We start from the raw sequence: 19935 nt of genomic DNA on the forward strand, positions 1-19935 counted from the left end.
TTTCATTGCATAAAGTTATTTAGGCTTATATTTTTTATATATATGTTAAGTTTCCCCACATGGAAACTGTTCTTGTTTCAAATGATAACAAGCAAACCTTCTACCATCTCTTAACACGTATGTTTGTATACAACAAGTAGAAAGTTGAATTTTTGAAAGGGAAAAGATATTTCAAAGTTCCATCTGCTATTAGTTCTTCAACTTTGTCTTGCACAAACACACTGGAAAAAAAATTTTTTAGCTTTCAAGACTAGGGAGATGGGTTTTTTGGGGGGTTTGTGGTTTTGGGGGGTTTTTTAGGTCACAAGTATGTGGCATTTCTGAACAGAAAAGAATTCACACACTCTCCATTTCAGCTGGATACATTTAACAAAGCCATAAGGGTGTGGTACTATTTGTGTCATCTGACTATAAATAAACAGTGCTCCTCCCAAGCTGCTAAGGTAGCGAATGCATAAGGGGTGGATGAAAGGAAGAGAATGCTTTATATAACTCTGACTTGTTCCAGATCAGAATTGACTGCAATAATGAAAGGAGTGTCCACACTAAAACATTACAGAATACCTCCAATGAAGGTAGTCGGCTGCGCACGGGTAAAGAACGTAATCAGAAGAAAGAGAAGGCGGACAGCGCAGATGGTCAACAGCCGCTGGTGAATGGAGTACCCTAAACTGCATAATTCTGAAGTCATATTTCCTATACTGTTTCAGTAATTCCTATTCCATGTTAGAGAAACTTGTTAGGCCAAAGACAAATAGTAGGCAAGATGGCGCAGGGCATGAAATGAACATATGTTCTCTGTTAGCCTTTTTTAACATCAACAGTATGCAGTTGTTTTCAGAATAAGAAGTTATTCAAATATTTGCATAAAAATATCTGAATTTCCGAAAATCGCTTTCAAGTACATATTGCAGTTCAAACAATGAAAGATTCTTTTTTTGTTTGTTTTAAAAATACTGAGCTGTGCATTGGTAAACTTTCTGTTCAGTTGTACCATTTTAACACATCGGGTCAAATTCACTGCTCAATTTCAATTTTCAGAATAAATAGTGTTTGCAGTAATCAAATTGGCTTCTGTTTTCAATCTAACTTACAGGTTCTTCATGAAATGCTATGTCGTTTTATGTCCTGTGTCAGTTCACATTCTGGTCCACCTTTTTCAATATTTTAGTGGACTCTGAAATATGTGTGATGTAACAATTGTCATTTTCATTAGCAAAAAAGTTGTATGATCTGTGCCTTTTTTATATCTTGGCAGGTAGGAATATTATATTTGGATGCAGAAATCAGGGAAGATGAGTTGGTAACACTAAATGTAAAATATATGTAGCAATCCTTGTCAGACGTTAGTACTTTATAGACAAGTGCATGCTTTCCATAATTTTTCCTTACATAAACATTGAGTTAGGCAGTTATAAGAATAGGAAATTTATTTTGCACTGAAGATTTGGCAAATAGTGTTATTGAAAAAGGGGTGTAATTTTTTTCTTTGTAGGCAGTACAGAAGCTTTTTTTTAAAAAAAAAAAAAAATTTAAAAAAAACCTTTCCATTGTGGAAAACTAAAAAATTCATTGTTACTGAGGGAACAAGTGTAACGTGTTCACAAGCTAGTAATGTGTGCCTGCTATTTGGCCAGATGATCAGTTCAAAGCGTAGATGTTTTTCATCGTCCCAAAATTCTTTGAATTGCTTCTTTTAATTCAGGGACTATCTCAGGAGAGGTAGGAAAAAATCACCACATGTAATGCCCTGGAAAGTACAGATATAGTAGTTGGATGTATTGGAGAGAGAACAAAAATTCATCATATGTTGAGGTACAAGGTCTGAATTATCAGCCTATTTGAAGGTGTCACAGAATTTGATCCAAAATACAGTCATATACCAGGGAAGGGTGGGAAGTAGGAGGAGGAGCTGTGCTTTCTTTTATTTCTGATCACACATTAAACTTACTGGGCAAAACTGTATGAGGACCTTCATTTTAATCCATTTTTATTCCAATTACTCCGGAAGGAGAGCCACTGTTCATGTACAGAACTTTACAAACTTGACCTTGCCTCTGATGTATTTTGTGAGTTTTGTTTCTTTGCTTTTTTCATTCTTTTTTTTCCTTGCATACAGGTGAGCATACTAACAATGGCAACGAACTGCACATGGTTTAACAAATATAAAAATGTCTTAAAAAGTATTGCCAAACATTAATGTTGATTTCTAGTTATTTATTTTGGGAATGTATAGTATTTGAAAACAGAAATTGGTACCTTGCACACATCATCTGTAAGCTGTTTGGTTTAAAATACTGTAGATAATTAACCAAGGTAGACTGACCTTGTAATGTAACTGCTCTTGGGCAATATTCTCTGTACATATTAGCTACAACAGATTGGATTTTATGTTGACATTTGTTTGGTTATAGTGCAATATATTTTGTATGCAAGCAGTTTCAATAAAGTTTGATCTTCCTCTGCTAACTGATGTTGATGCAATCCTTATAAATGATTGCTTTTAAAAATCACAACTTAAAAAATAGAAAGTATTACTCTGTTTAGACTTTAACTGTAGCCATTGTTTATTTACACCTTTTAGAAAACTTCTAAAAATTACCAGTTTTCAAAAATATGGCACATAATGCTCAAGAAAATGCAACCTAATTATGAAATGGTACAGTACCTGTTGAGTTGTCACACTACATGCACTCTGTTTCTCACATGCAGTGGTTGAGTTCACTGAGGTGCTAACTAGGTTAAATGTGAAATTACTAAACTACAGTCTGACTAATTAGCTGCATTCCATTTTCCAGTGCATTTTGGGGCTATGACCTTTTTCAGTATTTATGTGCTTAACATGTATCCCTTTCAATTCAAATTCCAGTGTTTTTAAATGTTATTAAATTTCAACAAATTAAACTGTGAATCTAAATGTACAATTTTATTTTGAAAAGTCATGTTGTTACAAAACTTAAAAGTGCAACAAATGTCTGATGCTTGAGTTCAGATCCGTCCTATTGGTAACTTATAAAGTATGGTCTAATGAATTAAAATTATTTTTAAAATAAAGTTCTTTGAAAAGAGTGAGAGGTATTTGTGAGTGATGCCAAAGTCTAAATTCAATAGGGTTAAGCTCAAAGCCTATGAATTACCAAATGCTTATGAAAAATAGAAAGTTTGTGTTTCCTTTCTTTACTAAATGCATTTTTGATGGTGAGAAGTGAAGATTTTCAGAGTTGGTATAAAACCTTATCAAGGAAAAAGTCTTTTTATACAGCTTTTTTGAAACAGATAAAAATCTATGAGCATTCATGAGTTCAAGAAGCAAATAGGTTTAGTTTCCTGAATATGGAAATTATTTCAATTATAGGTGAGCTTTTTCAGCTCTTTGTCTCTAATACCAGATTTTTGTGTACCATGCTTTCTTTCAACAAACCAGAAATGAAGTACTGCGAGTATGATACTGAGTGTGACTCTGTGTTCTTCATAGCGCTTACTGTGAAAAATAACATACTGCAGTTCAGGAAAATAAGTTTCTCTGCAAAAACCCTTCAGTATTGGATATTAAAAGGGAATAGATTAATTAGCTTCAAATGAGAGTGTTCCTCAGTCACTTAAGGAACCCTGCTGTATGGTTCTGGTAAGTGGCATTCTGTAATACTCCGCAAGAGGAAAGGTGGGTCTCCAATTTACTTCTTAGTCTGTGTATTATTAAAGATTATGTCTATTTCCAGACACAATAAGACTTGTGGAGTACCTGTATTGAGGGATGGGGGGAGATGTTGATACTGCTTCTGGTGGCTACTTTAAAGAATTTTTTTTAAGTGACAAGGCTTAGCTCAATGTAGTTTCTGCAGTAGTGTCTAATCAGCTTGTCTCTGTCCACTTGAACTTAACAGTAAAAGATGCTAGTCAAAGAGTCTCTTCCAGCAGTATTCACATCCATGAAAATCAGGGTGACTAGAAGAACTAGTACCTTCACAGTGTAATGCAGTTTTATATATGTTATGGGAAGTGAGGTTAGTTCTTCTGAGTTAAGTGTTCTGAATGGATACCAGTTTGATCTGCAAGGTGGTTCTTCTCAGTTTCACTAGACTGAAGTGCGGTATAGCTTTCACATCCCGCTTTTATGCTGCTTTCACCATTGAAAGGGTTAGATTTACTACAACAGCTCTTTACTCTTCAGCAGTGTGAGTCTCTCACAGCAGCCTGTCTCTAGATCTTTTGCCTGCATCAGGGGATGAGTCGTCTTTCTACTAACAATTTTTTTAGATGTACCCCACATCTGTCACTCCTACTTTCATGGTTATGAAGATCATTCATCTTGAGCAATTCATGATGGAGATGAATAATTGCTACTAAGCCATGAATATGAATTAGTTGCCACTATTACTTTTTTACATTGTTTAAAAATTTCTTTACAACTGGCTTCAAAGTAGTAATTTTTGTGTGCTTTGAGTGCTGTATGGAAGTGGATAAAAAAGAGCAAGAATCAGATGATTTTTTTGTTTCTGTTGAGGGTTCAATAGGACAAGACTTTCTTACATTTTTGCACTGAATAGAAGAAACTGACTTCCAATAAAAGTGAATTTAAAGAAAAAAAAATCCCATTGATATAGTCTGTATAAACGACTAGGAACTGGACTGTTGCAGAAATGGTGTAACAAAGAATTGTTTGGAGTGTTGAATGTGCTTTTTTGATTAGTGGACTCAGGTTGAGCCTTAGGTATATACCATGGTTACAGCAAGGACGCTCAGTAGTCCTAAATAGAATAAAAAGATCAATGAAGTGGTAAACAGAAAATGTGGGGACAATTTTCTATGATTCTCAGCAGCCTGAAAAGTCCCATATTTGTGCATCAGAAATGCATTGCGCTATATGCAGTGTTCCATGAGAGTAATCAACGTGGAAAATCATAATTGCATGTGAAATCATATGCTTTAGCAAATGAAGAGTGACTGTTCTGTATTAAACATTTCTATCTCCTCCTTGGTACTATTGGCTGTGTTTAGGCTGTGTATAAAATGAAACAATGAAACTGAGGATATTGTATATTGGTACTTATATTAGCAAGCTAATGCTGCATACAAATTAGGTTAAAGTCAGCCTTTAAGCTCATTACTCAATTAACTGAAATAAAAACCCGCAACATTTGCATGTGAATAAATAACTTTTTCAAGATCCCGTTCAGATGGCTGTGTAGCATACTTTTTTTTCTAAAACATATCTGCTTTAGGCAGCTTGACAGGTTGGAGAACTGCTGATTTTAGGGCATCTGCATTTATTTTAGGTTTCTACATTTTTTTAAGACACTGTTCCTAGTCTACTCAAAGAGCCTCTTTCCTTAATAGAAGGAATGGAAATGTCTAAGGAAGATGTGTGTCACTGTGCTTTACTTCAAGTGTGCAGATATTTGGTGAACCTATGGAATCATCCTGTTACCTAATGAATACATGTTTAATGGATTATTGCAAAGCTCTAACTTAAGGACTCAGACCAAACTGTCTGTTTTGGGAGAAGTATATTTTGATGTCTGGAGGTATCTATTACCTAGTCTGCACAATTAAGTGGTGTTTGTCTTGCACACTGAACTGTGATTTGTAATAGCGTAAACTTGGTTTTAACTTCATGAATTAGAAGACTATGGGGCTTTGTAACAGTCTTGGGAGGGGGAGCTGATTTCTTTTTTTTTTTTTTCAAACTGTGTGTGCAGCTTTTTTCTGGCCCCTCTGATGCATGTATCACATCTGTACTGTTTATTCCAAGCTGCATCATAGTAACAGGGAACCCATTGTGAGGAGCTTTGATTCCACACCGTTGTGCATAGCACATCTGTAGTTGCTGTATTCTGTGTCTTCCAGTTCCAACGGTAGCGGAGAAGACAGCAAAAGTAGTATGTAATGGGGAAAACTGGAATTGTCTTCATCTCCCTTGTTTTCCTTCTCCCAGGAAGTGTTTTCCAATTTGTCCTGGATGGCATTAGATTTTAATGGATATCCTGGAAAACATGATCCCTGACATCTTAAGAAATAATTTCACATTTAACTACCCAAGCAAAGTTTCTCTGTGGGACAGAATGTGTGTGTGTATTACTGTACAGAACAGGTACATCCTAAGGCAGGCAGGCTTTCCTCGCTTAGCAGCAGGAGTGCAGAGAGACCAGACCCGTCAACAGCTAAAACCCGTGTGAAATGCAATCTTTCTTTTCCCTGTATAGCACTTCAGAAAATGGGGTTTTACCTTCCTTACAAACACTAACAAAATAATCTCTAGGTTTAAGCTGTCTTAATAACTAAATATATGTGGTAATAATTGAAAAAGGGCTTTTTAGGGTAACAGCAGGAGCAGCAGGCAAAGTGCAATACAGCATCTGGCAAAGCAATCTTCAGGGGTTGGTTGGAGGTAAAAAACCCAGCTTAAACCTGCTGTTAAACTCCTATGAATGACTTGGGGATTTCCAAAAGTATTTTTATCCATAATATCATTTTGAATCACCTTTATTAAAATGCTTTTGTCCAAAGCATCTCATACGCTCTGATTTTGGAAAGACTGAAGAATTCAATGAACTAAACTAGAATTCAGTTGTAGGCTTCCAACAATTTTTACTTCTTCAGTCCTGATCCTGTTTATTAAACCTGGATTAAAATTTTAGCTAAGAAGTGATCTTTTTAATATATCAGGTGTCCAGCTCTGAGGCACTTCAGAGAGATCTTTTTTTTTTTTTTTTGGCTAGTCGCTGTTAACAAGATGTCTCCTTTCAAGCTCTCTTTACAAGAGTAATTTCATCATATGAATGAAAAAAAAGTTTTTACAGGGTTTGGCCACCTCCTTATTGCAAAAAAAGGCAGTCCTGCTCTGGGCAGCAATCTGCTGTCATGTTTGTTCTAATCCATAAGTATGAAGTTAAGATCAATAATATTTGTATGCATAACTACATACCTGTTATTACTGTTGGTTTTATTGCAGTAATGCTGCTACTTGGCACCCATCTAGTGTGGAACTGTGTGGTACTGATACTGCTTTGTAGCATTAATTCAAGTGAGTATTGTAAGGAGAAAAGTATTTTTGTATAGAAGCAGCAAGTACTTTTACTAGCATGAAGTTTAGAATGTTGTTGACTTGGTAATGATTGAAAAATATATTGAAAAAATAGCAAAGAGTTATTTACTCCAGATGAGATTGATCAGTCCTGACACTTAAATACAGCAAAATGTTGGTTTTTTCCCCCCATAGTTCCTGTTTCCCTCTTTGTATGACAAACAAATGCTGCTTGTTTCATTTCTGGCAGTGTATCTTGCTTTCATTTTACCTTAGATTATAGATTCTTCTGTTTTTCCCCACTTTGACTTTTTTTCCACCCGTTTACAGTTAAAGGTGTTCTTATAACCTGTTGAGATTTGATGTATTTGCTTACTACAGCAGGTGGCTCAAAATAGTTAGCAAAGATTTTTTGGCTGATAACTTGCACTCACACCAGAAGCTAAATTTGGTCATCTGGCGTGTAAAGGATCAGCCCACACATGAAGCTTGCATTTGATCCTTTATGCATTGAGAAACCAGACTTCAGAGATTAGCTTTTCAGATCTTGGTGAAAGGCTCAGTTGCAGCGAGTGTCACTGTAAATTGCTTCTGCAATATCTAGATGAGGAAGTTGTTCTATCTTTAAAAAAAAGGGGGGGGGGGGCAGGGCAGAAAAACAGGGCAGGGCAGAAAAAACATTTTTCTGGGGTGCGTGTGTGTGTGAGCTCTTAGATATCAATGTGATTCACAAGTATGTGATGCAGCTCAGCTTATATTGATCAGCGGTGCCCATTAAACCTCTGTTTATGGCTTGTGTCTCCTTAAGCTCTCATGTGAGAGAGTAATGTGTAGGACAGCCACAGTCATATTTTCAGATCTTACTAAACTGTTTGTTGGATACCTCATTTCATGAACATCTTGTTGAAATCGTTACAAAAATCTTTAAAATTTTCTGTTCTTCTGTCTTGATTACTGGTGCGGGACCGTGACACAACTGTTAGCGTGAACTCTGCTGGTTCCATTTCTGTTATATGTAAGTTTCAGATTCTCTGTTCTGACATACGTTCAATTCTCCCTGCTCTGATGCTGCTTTTTCCCAAGGGAGTTTTGTATGGCATAGAAGAGATGAGTTGTGCCCCAGGTCAAGCAGAGAATTTATACACCTGGGGCTCCTGGTGCTGCTAGCTGAAGGATCATCCAAAAGACTGAAGTTGCTCAATACCTTAGTTTTCGGTTAGGCTGTGATCTCCCTTCTCTTCACAAGGAACTGTAAAACCATGAAATGGCTTTCAATAAACTCCATCACTGAAAGCTATTAAAGTGAATGTCTAAGTTTCTCATGGAGAGAGAAAAAAGGCAAGCAAATAGGAATGTAGTATTTCTTTTTTTTTTTTTTTTTAACTCTGTGTGGAGTGGTTGATTGTCAGCGGAGTCCCACTGTGATACATACTTTTGTTTTAATGAAAAAGAGATATAGTGAGGCAACAAGGTTTACTGATGTCACATTTTTTGGAATAGTGTAAATGAAAGGTGATCGAGAAGTCCCAGAGCCATAAATCACTAGGGTTTGGGAAAATGCTCCGGTACCTCTATATTCAGGGATGTTTTGCTCTTTTCTACACAGCTGCTGTAGGTCACTTTCTGAAACAAGATGCAGGGATAGATGCATGTTTGGTTGTATTTGATAAAGCCTCCTTTCGCCACTTTCTGTGTTTCAGTTGGGGTCTGGTCTTTAACTAAAACAAAGGCTGAAAGTTCTGCTTGCATACGTAAGAGAAATACATCTATACATGTAACACAGAGTTTTCATGTAACCTGCAGCTTATAGGTGAAGAGTAGGGCTTTTTGTCTTGACAATTTCCACCTGGTTGGATTCTTTAATTTAAATTTCACAGCTTTAGTTCTTTACTCACTGTGGTTCATGAAGCAATTTGAAGTAATATAATTGAATACAACAGAAAGACATCTAAGCTTAACCTTGCTAGCCATCAGTAGTCACAATTCATAATGACTACAAATGCCTTCATAATGAAAGATAATCAGTATTAAAATGTCATTGTGTTTAATTATGGATATTTTATGGTAATGAGCTAATCGTTATGAGCTTTCAGGTTTTACACCACCAGCTCAGCATGTTTTAGAAAAAAGTGAAGTTGCACCCAGCAAATTTAACATGAAACTGGAAGATACATATGAACTTCTCTTAAGCTTCTTCAGGCCAGTGAGTAAGTGTCACTTCATCACTGCAGCATGGTTTCTCTCTTCCCTTTCCCCTTCTTTTGCCTCACTTCCAGTCCACCCTCCCATCCCTACCTGGCAGTATTTAGTGCATTTAAAACCCTCAGTCTGATACTGTAAAACTCACTAGATCTCTTCAAAATGGTATTGTTAAATGCCCCTTTGGAACAATCATATATTTGCTTCCACCGTGTCACTACCCTACTATAAACCCCTTTGTCATCAGTGATGGGATTGTGCTAGAAATGCTGGACAGTTTGGTGTAGGATCCACCTTGCCTAGCATTGTTGTATCTGACCTGAACTAGTTTTCTAGTCTTCCCATGTATGCATAGGAAGAAAAGGGCAATTTGGCACATCCTAAGAGAGAAGCATTTTCCCCCACAGTAGTGTGTCTCCCACTGCTACTGGCTGAGGAAGACTCCAGGGCCTTTAGCTTAGACTGAACCCCTCACCTTTTGGACTGCTCCAGTTGATGATGCTTTGCAGCTGCTGTGAAAGTGTCACATAAGGGATGCGATACCAAGTTTGACAGGAATTAAGAGATGTGTGCTATTTATAACTATCTGATATGCTTAAGTCCTTCCCACTGAGGATCTCATGATTATCAATAAATCTGTTATTAAATAGCAAATTTTAAAATTTGCTTAAATATTTTGTTCAAAAACAAGATTGGATATCTTGGGGTTTTGTTCCTATCGGTTGATTTTCAACTGCACGTAGAAACATGCAATTAGTGCCAGAGATGATTAGTTGCAATATATTCTATGCTGGGCCCTTAAAAAAAAAAAAATTGTCTTAAATTTCAGTTTTCTTTTTTTAATTAGAAACAGTCCAGTCAGAAATTTAGTTTGTCTTTCACACTTACTTGACAAACCTAAGTACAAAGAAGTGGCACAATGGTGCTGAGATTCACTTTTTTAAAAATGTTTCTTACTGAAACAAAGTAAACTATTTAAGGTCTTGTATGACGTGATTTTAGCTTTTCTGTTAATTTTAATATAAAGATTTATTCAGTTTTGGGAGAGAACATACATGAAGGTCAATGATACTGTTCTCTGGCACACTTACCCTATCAAATCATACTAGGGACACCAAAACGACAACTTCCCTCTACTTGAACGTTGCTCCTGGAATAGAGATCTTATGCGTTATTTCTTTTTTTAAAGCATGCCGTCACAAAGACGAACAAACCTTAATTCCTTGCCATCTAGGAGAGAGCCTTAACACAACTGAATGCTTGGAAAATAAATGTTGTTCCTCCAAAACCAGCCATGAACTGAAATGTTACATGCCGTTTAAAGACAGTAAGTATGCTTGTGTAGATTACTGCCTCATGCTACATGCCAAATGCTGCTTCTGGTCAGACAATGTGATTTTCATTTCTGTTTCTTCCTTTTTAGTTTTTAGCTGGGACATTGGGGAAAAAAATCATTAGGAAAGTAGTGCAACTCTAGAACAAATAATCAGAAAGGTGGTGGAGTCACCATCCTTGGAGGTTTTCAAGACTTGGCTAGACAAAGACACCACTTCACCTCATGTTGGTTGTAGCCTTGCTTCAGGAAGAAGGTTGGTCTACATCATGTGCAGAAGTCTCTTACAACCAAAATTTCTGTGATTCTGTGTTCTCAAATTCTAGCCTTAACACAATATTTTACTGTTTTTTCTTGAGCACTTGGCGTGCGTGATTTTATTTTTTTTTCTCTCTTATATGAAGGAATGAAGCAAACTATTTTTGTACATCCTACCTTTGCACATAAATCTGCAGTAATCTCTGCTTTAGTGAATCATAGAATGGTTTGGGTTGGAAGGGACCTCAAAGATCATCTAGTTCCAAGCCCTCCACTAGACCAGGTTGCCCAAAGCCCCATCCAACGTGGCCTTGAACACTTCCAGGGATGGGGCATCCACAACCTCTCTGGGCAACCTGTTCCAGTACCTCACCACTCTAACAGTAAAGAATTTCTTTCTAACATCTAATCTAAATCGACCCTCCTTCAGCTTAAACCCATTACCCCTTGTCCTGTCACTACACTCCCTGATAAACAGTCCCTCACCAGCTTTCCTGTCGGCTCCTTCAGGTACTGGAAAGCTGCAATTAGATCTCCCCGGAGCCTTCTCTTCTCCAGGCTGAACAACCCCAACTCTCTCAGCCTGTCCTCATAGGAGAGGTGCTCCAGCCCTCTGATCAGCTTCATGGCCTCCTCTGGACTCACTCCAACAGCTCAATGTCTCTCCTGTACTGGGGCCCCCAGAGCTGGACGCAGTACTCCAGGTGGGGTCTCACCAGAGCGGAGTAGAGGGGTAGGATCACCTCCCTCAACCTGCTGGTCACACCTCTTTTGATGCAGCCCAGGACATGGTTGGCTTTCTGGGCTGCAAGCGCACACTGCCAGCTCATGCTGAGCTTCTCATCAATCAATACCCCCAAGTCCTTCTCCTCAGAGCTGCTTTCAATCCATTCCCTGCCCAGCCTGTGAAAGGGTTGAATCAAATCTAAATTTTTGTCATAACTTTTTTCCTGTTTGTACAGCTTTGTAGAAACAGTTGTTGCTTTTCACAGTGAAGTTGCTTCACAAACTGAAGAATGCAAAAAAGTTAAAGACTTTTTGTTAGACACAGAATCACTGAGTTGGGAAGAGACCACTGAAGAACATACAGTCCAATTCTCCCTGTTCAAGCAGGGTCAGCTATAACATTCCCAGGGCTGTGTCCAGTCAGGTTTTGAATATATCTGAGGACAGAGACTTCACAATCTCTCTGGGCAGCCTGTTCCAGTGTTTATTGTTTGAATCCTCACAGTAAAAAATTTAAAAAAATATATATATTCTTATGTTCAGGTGGAATTTTGCATCTTAGTGTCCTTTGCCTCATGCCCACATACTAGACATGTATCTCATGGTTTTCTGTCAAGAACAATGTCAAGATATTAGAGTGATAGTTCAACATTCATCATAGACTTAAATAGGAACAGAGCCAAATATTACCATGTTTTTTCTAACACAGCACTTCCTCTTATATTGTATCTATTTTTTCACCAACAGTTAAGCAGGAAGAATTCTCAGACACAAGCAATCATGCCAAGCATGGATGTTAATTTAGTAAAAAGAAACCATAATATAGAACTTAATGGTTTAGGTCTTCCTGATAGAATTCAGCATACCTCCATTGATTTCAGAAATTATATCCAATTTTCAGGAAGAGCTGACTTAATACAGATATGAAACCCCAAGGGAATACTTATAAGCTAACATGAATTCACTGCCTGCTTGTTTGTGCTTGTTCAGAAGCAAGCAGAGGTCAGGATCAAACTTTGAAATTTTTCTTGTAGTTGAGCAGCTCCACATTCCAGTGCTAGGGCAGCTGTAACTACTACTAGCTAGATAACTTTTAATAGAGGAAAGTACCGTTCAGTGCAAGACCATCAGAATCTGTTTGTTAGTTAGAGGCATACTGCAGAAATGAAATGTTTTAATAATACCCATTTCCCACTTGGGCCTTTGTTATGTATAAAAGACACTTCACTATAGCAAGAGGGAAAGCTGTACAGTGAAAATTATAGCTCTTTTGCTCATTTTTAGGACATACTCAAGCAAATGTTAAAATTAAATATGCTTATTCAGCTGTGACTGTTGGATTCCTCATTCCGGTTAAGTTTTTATCGTTTGGACAGAAATATCAAGGGCTGACTATTTTACAGAATTATTTGTTCCTAGATTAATTAGCTACTTGAATGCTCTTGGATGTACAACATATGTCCAAAGAAAATACAAACAGTTACTGCCCTGGGAGCACATGCTGTTTGCCTTGTAGCAATCTGTTGACAAAATAGAAGCACTTAGCAGATATTAGACTCATGGCACTTGTGTTTCTGTAAGATGGTCACAGGCTGCATACTCAAATGGTTTTTATCTGGGAGTTTTTTCTTGAATTTCACTAAGAATAAAATGAGGCTTTAAGAAAATGCTGCAAAAGTTATGAATTGAAATAGATAAATAGCATTCATTTGCATGATTTTGTCTCCATTCTTAAAGAAGCTTCTAAAGGACTTTGAATTTTTTTAATTAATTTTTTTGTAATTTTTATTTATTTCCCCCATGCCCTGGGCTCACTCAATCTCTAGTTGCTTCTGAAACTGACCAAACGCTTGGACTATTCAAACTCAAGGCAAATTTGAGTCTTAATCTTTCTCATCTGAGTTCATTTCTAACACCTACTTTTTTCCATTGTGTTGCTGGCTGAGATACATACAAGTCTGTCTTAGAGGCTAATCTGTCATCTATACTTCAATATATATCTCAGAATGATTCATAACTAATGCAAACTTGTGCTGACTCTACAGATATGCAACTGACATTTCGACTGCTTGTGCTCATGGCAGGAGGATTTTTGACTTTGGGGTGTCTACCGTTCTGTTGCTGCGCCTGTTTGCAGAGAAGGTAAGCATTAGAGCATGACCAGGCCAAATTTAACGTGAGTTCAGCTCTGCAGGAGGTGGATGCTGAGGTATGGAAGACCAGGCTTTTGCTCCCTTGATTCCCCAGTTATCTTCCCCAACTTTCTGCCCCTGCTCCCCACCAAAGGCTGGTATATCCATATATGTTAAAGGAACTTGGTTTCCATTCTTCTCCTCTTTGGCAGGAAGACAACGCCAATAACTGGCAGTTGTGAGCAAAAGAGATGGCCAATGATAGTTAAGAGCAAACCAAGCTATCAGGCAGCCTTCAACACTGCACACAGTCCATCCTGATCAACCCAGAACAGGTTCTTAGGACACAGTGTCCTGAGCGCAAAGAAAACCCAGAACATCAGTAAAAAACGAAAGGGAAGTTTTGAGGAAAAGTTAATTTCGCTTTGTAACATAAGTTTAAACAGAAACAAGTGAGAAAACTTTTGCCACTTGCCTAGCTCTCAAAAGTCACAGGGAGAAGGGAGACAAAAATGGTTCTTTTACCGCCGCCTTCAAAGGCGCTTCTACGAAAGGGTGATGTTGCCTATGGTAAACAATTGACTGCTGCGCGGGAAATGACATGTGCAAGGAGGAATGAGTTACCTGAAAGATAATAGAAAAGAAATTAATGAGAAAAAGCAGTTTGTAAAGAGCAACAAGTAGAAATGTGTGTGTGTAGATAGACCTAGAGTTATGCAGTAAGACACAGAAGGAAAGAACAAAGTAGTAGACCTGAACAGAGTAAGAGAGATGGGCTGGGGAATGCTTGGGAGAAAAGCAAATTAATTATCTCTGATGCTTGTAGGGTGCGGTGCATTTTTTTTAATGTATAGGGCACACTGCAACCTGTGAGTGCTATGCAAGCAGTTTAGTGTTTGATATTGTGAAGAGTTTCGGCATGTGTATATGTTCTTATAATGGAAAAATATAAGTGCCACAACATCAAAATTACTAAACTAAGATGGAATGTATTAACATAACTGTGCTTTATTTTTCTAAGGTGGAAGTTCATATTGAATGGCTGATGCTGTGGCTAGGTTAATATGACAGAATTGTCTTTTTTGTGAAGGGTATTTTTTTTCCCCCAAGTGTTAAACTTTTGCTTTACTAAGATATTAGTAGTCTGTGTGGGATCATACACATGCACGTACACACACACATAGACTTTACTAATGCGGCTGCTTAGCAGATGGCCGTTTGCTGTGGAGTTCCACATTTAGACAAAACCTGCTGTGAAAATCTCCACATTACATCTTACACTGTGCTCAACAGCTGATGTTCAGCATACAGATAGCTGCACTGAGTCATCAGTGACTCTGAAAACAGGAGGCAAAGAATTAACATGAAATTATCATAAATTTTCTGGAAAACGAATTAATATGTGTTCATTTCGAGAGAATTCACATTAATGTTTAAATGATCATTTCTGTGTTTTTTCATAGCCAGTGAAACTAGGAATATTGCTGTTCTGCTCTGACTTGGGTTTTGCTTTGGTTTTTAATGCAGTGATTAACCAGATGCTAAATGGTTTTAATTTCCAACATCATATATTTGAGTTCTAGGAAAGGAGTAATCCTATAACATTGCAACTTTGAGTTTTACCAGTTTTAGAGACATTTGATAGAGGATATGGCTTTGAAAAGCATTCCTTTAATGAGCCTAAAACCTTCTATCTGGATGGAAATTCTTTTGTTTTCAACATTGTGTGGTCATTGTTGAGAAGGTCCTACGTACAATGCCAAAACTCTACTGCAATGGACCTGCACAAAAGTAAAAACTGTTCTCTAGAGTTATCAAAAAGTGAGAGGGCTTTTGCTGATGTAATTTGGGATAATCGATTAGTTTCACTGTGCTGCTTCTAGAGCAAATTCCAAGGTTTCCCACAGGAGTCTCTATTTATATTAAAAAAAAAGAGAGACAGACAGACACCAAACCTGGGTGACTGGCCCTGGAAAGCTTTTGCAGGCACTTGTGCTGCGTAGCTGGCAGTGACAGTTTGTCAAGAGATGCCCAGGACTACAACAACAGGGGTAATTCCATAACGTGCCCAGACTAAGAACATGTAGGAGCATGGAATTCCTGTAAAATTGATAGAGGGAGCCAAGTACTTCTCCCCTTGTCACACTTGATCAGCACTGGTAATTTCCTGAGTCAGTGGGGCTTTGTTACTCCGCATCCCCACTGATGAACTGGGTATTTGCCTCCTTCCAATGGTATTTTTCATGCAGGAAGCAGAATCTACATGTGCCTGTTCCCTGGTAGTTGATAGTTTCTCTTGTGTGCTATCAACATAACATGTCTCTTCTTGAGCTGTGCGCTCTGATGCTTTTGCTGTCCATAACTGTGCTATCCTATCTTATTTCTCTTGGTTTTGTTAGTCTTCACTAACAACCACATGCAATGATGGGTAGATGAAGACACTAAAATCTAGGAAAACACAGGTGCACTTAACTAGTGCTGTATTTAAATAATACTGTGTAAATTTTAAAAATACAGCAAGAATTAGGAAAGTCTTCATTTCTTTCTGTTGAATTCCTAGTACAGGTATGGAAAGCAGGCAGTAGAATTTGGTTGACTAGTTACTGAGGAAATTTTTGGTCCTGGTTGCATTATATGAATCAGAAGGTGACCTGAAATTCATGAAAAAATGTAAGAAATAGGGAAAGCTTATTGAAATGCTTTTTATAGCCTTAATCTGTCTACGTTCTAGTGATGAAATCTTGTGATGGCCCCTGAAATCAACTTAGCTTTGTGGGGTTTTTTCACTGGAGCTAGGATTTCACAGCTAAAGTCTAGGTCATCTTCTCTAAGTTCCTTCTTCTGAAGTCAACCAATTTCAGCTGTTGTTTTAATACATTGCAGTCAATGTGTCAATCCTCTGCGAAGGGCAAACAACGAAGTAAAGCAAATTGTGTGGAAGAAAAGAGCACATAGCGAAGACATTTATGGCCGTTTACCAAATTGACTTAAGAAAGGCTCTAAGGACCATAAGAACAAACAAAAAGGTAAACCAACCTTGGAGTATTCTTTTATTCTTTCAGTTTAGAATTGTTGTCTTATATCAGTTCTGTACAGAATACTAAACATTTGCAGTACTAAAATGCCTGTTGCTTCCTAGTCCAGTAGAGTTTGTCAAAAGGCACTATTTGTCAGAGATCACCTTCAATTTCTGTTGTGAGAGAAGTAATGAGTCTGCAAGAATTTGATTGCTGTCCTGGGATGCTAAATAACAGCAGAGCCAAGCCATGGACAATATTACAGTCCCAGGTTTAAGTCCTCTGCCATTTCAATGTTCCTTATTCCACGTGCGAATTGTTGCATGGGAAAGTGGAAAAGCAAAATAGGGTTTTGCTGCTTTGGGGAAATGTAGATCCATTTACAGGCATTGAGAAATCTGTCCTTTTGTATGGATAGGGGTGTTTCACAGCTGACGTGTTCACATAGCTCCATGTCTTGGCATTCTTCCTCAATGGTAAAGAGTAGTTGCTACTGAAATAAACATAATATGAGAGTTAAATGCTATTTACTCCACATGAGGAAGCCAAACTATAACCTATTAAAGGTGAAAATTAAATTAAAAAGTGTCAATAAGGTCATGAGACAATAAGGAAGTATTTCAGGGAGAATATTGATTTAGTAAAAATGTAAAGATGTCTCTAAATCTAGTTGTACTGATGTTCAGTTGTTTGTTTTTTGTGTTTTTTGGTGTTTTTTTTTTTTTTCTTTTGGTGTAGAAGAATATCCACCTGATCTTGAAGACCTCAAGCAGAAGGACACAAGGATTACTTGAGTATGCCCTAGAAAATGAGATGTTTTGTTTTAGTATCAAAGTAATATAATGTTGTCAACCCTTGATAATGCTATTGATTTTGCAACAGAAGGTCTTCATTTCTAGTTCTTCATGCTCATTCCATATCTCCTGTACAAAAAAAGCTAGTAACACTGAAAGGCAAAACTGTTTGTGGCAACTCCTGAATAATAAAGCCAGTCTTCTCTTATTCATATAGCATCCCTGACGAGGGATATAAAGATATCAGTTAAGTGCCTGTCTCACTTTAGAGGTCAGTCTTAGAATATTGTCTGGATTAAGAAGAGACTGTTGTCATTCATTAAACTGGTAGCAAGTGGCAAGCTTACTCTGTTTCGGTATTGGATGGCACCATAGCACGATAGCGCTATTCTTACTGAGGACAATGGTTAATTCCTTACCAGGCTGCAGAGGATTGGGGAAATCTGTTGTTATGCAGTGTCTTTAAAGATATGCTTGGCAAAAATACAAAGTACTTGAGGAAACTGTGGTAGTGTTTTCTCTGGCACTGTTTCTCTCCGCAGTATATCACTGCACCACAGAACTTTCTTTGCTCTTTGGATGACCTGTCTCCCAAGGGAGGTGATTTCAAAATGCAATTTCTTTCCATTTCCCTGTGGTGTAACAAACATAAAAGAAACGAACATGTAACAGTTTTCAGCAGCTGAGTGCAAAATAAGACTGAGCACCTAAAAGAATGTCAGTAGAAATCATTATCACCTCTAATAATGCAATCACTGGTCATTTTACTCTGGGTCTGTGAAGCCCAGGTAGCAGAATATCCAAGAGCTACAACTGAGAGGAATGGAACTTTGCTCCGAAGCAGGAGAGAGAATAAATATTATGAGTGATTCTTAGAAACTCTGTGTACTTTCAGGATTCCCCATTTAATATGTTTTTCTTAGTTTCATCAGTCCTAAAAAAGGCATCACTTAAAATCCAAGTGTGATAGGGGTGGAATATGCATATGGGCAATCTCATGAAATTGTCGGAATACTAAGGGATGGTCAGATGTAACTATATGCAGGAGCTTTAAAGCCTGATGTTGCAACCATTGCCAGTAGCATTGTATTACAGATTATTTGGTTATAATTTTGTAAGCAAAATATTATGATGTTTTTGATGTGGAGCAGCAATGACGGCGACTGAATAGGGCTCTGTTTGCCTTCCAAATCTGATGTGTATTTGCTGTTTCTTGATGTTATTTTTATGAATGGTGAAGTACATATATAGACATTTTGACAAAGATAAAACCAGTTTCCTGCTACATGAATTTGGGGGCACTGCACAGCTGAAACGTACATGTGACAAACCATATAGATCCTCATGGCTGATGGTGATTATGGAGAGAGAGCTGTGCTCTGGAGAAAATTAGGCTTTCATATGGTGCTTCATGATTTTGATTTGAAGGGTAATAAATTTCTTCTGTTTCCATGTCATTGACAGCACAACTGCTTTCAATGTCACATAACATTCTGACAAAGGGACACATACTGATAAAACAACTGTATTTAACAGTAAGTAATCAATGCATCTCCAGTAACCGTGTCTGGCAGCACTAGAACAAGATGAGCATAAGCAAAATATATGCCCTGTAAGAGGAGGAGGTGAGATGAAAAAGACACAGCAAGGGGTCTATTCCCCCCAGTGGGACAGTAGTCAAGAGCATAGTGCGTGGACTTGGGCTCTGTCCCTTTTCCATATAGCAGTTTCATTGTAAAGATGTTCTAAAAATCTGGAAGTTTTGCTTTTCAGTTGGAGAAGACAAAATCTTTTCTTTTAAATTTTAACTTCTATAGTTTGTTGAATCAATAGCTGTCAAGCATGGATATTGCATAAATAACTGCTATCTGTGCCTAAAACATCATAATAGCTATTTCGTTATTATTGAAGGTCAAGATTATCACCTTAGGGTCAGATCACAGGTATTCATTCACAGGCCTGTGTGTGATGCTAACGGACATAGTCACACAAATGTGGATGTTTCAATCAGCTGATCAGTTGCTTACTTCCACTAGTAAATATTCGGATCTTTTTGATGATAATTTTTTGTTTGTTTTTGTACTCCTGGACCTTAGCATACTACAGAACAAGTTCAACATGGGGTTACCCCAGACCTACCTGGAACGCGTCTTTTTCCCCACTGCCTAAACTGCTGCGTATCTTGTATGCTAAGCTGCGCGCTGCTGAGCCAAACTCAATTTTCCTTTGTCCTTTCTATCCCTTCAAAGATCTGGATTGTGACCCAGGTCAGCTAGAAGAAGGCACAAGCATTCTTACAAGGCTCCTCACAGTGCCTTTGTGGCTAGCGAAAGCAGCTGCTCAGGGCTGGGTGCGGTTCCCAAATCTGCAGAGCAGACCTGCCACCTTCCAGGCTCAGGGAGAGACATCTTCAGTACTAAAATCAGGGACCACAAGATGGTGCTGCAGGAAA

At 37.8% G+C, this 19935-nt stretch overlaps 2 protein-coding genes across 5 annotated transcripts in view; both read left to right on the forward strand.

Annotated features, from left to right (window-relative positions):
- FMR1 (fragile X messenger ribonucleoprotein 1) overlaps positions 1–2469 on the forward strand; it is a 32942-nt gene extending 30473 nt beyond the window's left edge. For 2 of the 4 annotated variants that reach the window (XM_075763439.1, XM_075763442.1), the window contains one exon: positions 509–2469. In XM_075763439.1, coding sequence (XP_075619554.1) covers positions 509–670 — 162 coding nt within the window. In that variant the 3' untranslated portion in view covers positions 671–2469. The remainder of the gene's footprint in view (positions 1–508) is intronic. The other 2 variants (XM_075763440.1, XM_075763441.1) reach the window with 2 other exon arrangements.
- A 4485-nt stretch (positions 2470–6954) lies between these two features.
- Positions 6955–16658, forward strand: FMR1NB (FMR1 neighbor). Its single transcript, XM_075763432.1, has 5 exons — positions 6955–7024; positions 9118–9231; positions 10413–10550; positions 13586–13682; positions 16556–16658. The coding sequence occupies exons 1-5, from the start codon at positions 6955–6957 to the stop codon at positions 16656–16658; spliced, it is 522 nt and encodes a 173-aa protein (XP_075619547.1).
- The last annotated feature ends 3277 nt before the right edge of the window (positions 16659–19935 follow it).

The sequence above is a fragment of the Balearica regulorum genome, chromosome 11, assembly GCF_011004875.1.
Source record: "Balearica regulorum gibbericeps isolate bBalReg1 chromosome 11, bBalReg1.pri, whole genome shotgun sequence".
Lineage (NCBI taxonomy): Eukaryota > Metazoa > Chordata > Aves > Gruiformes > Gruidae > Balearica > Balearica regulorum.

Coding starts and splice junctions, on each gene's coding strand:
- FMR1NB (XM_075763432.1), top strand. CDS start 6,955: ATGCTGCTACTTGGCACCCATCTAGTGTGGAACTGTGTGGTACTGATA. Junction 9,232..10,412: donor AAGCTTCTTCAGGCCAGTGA/GTAAGTGTCACT, acceptor CTTTTTTTAAAG/CATGCCGTCACAAAGACGAA. Junction 13,683..16,555: donor TGCGCCTGTTTGCAGAGAAG/GTAAGCATTAGA, acceptor AATACATTGCAG/TCAATGTGTCAATCCTCTGC.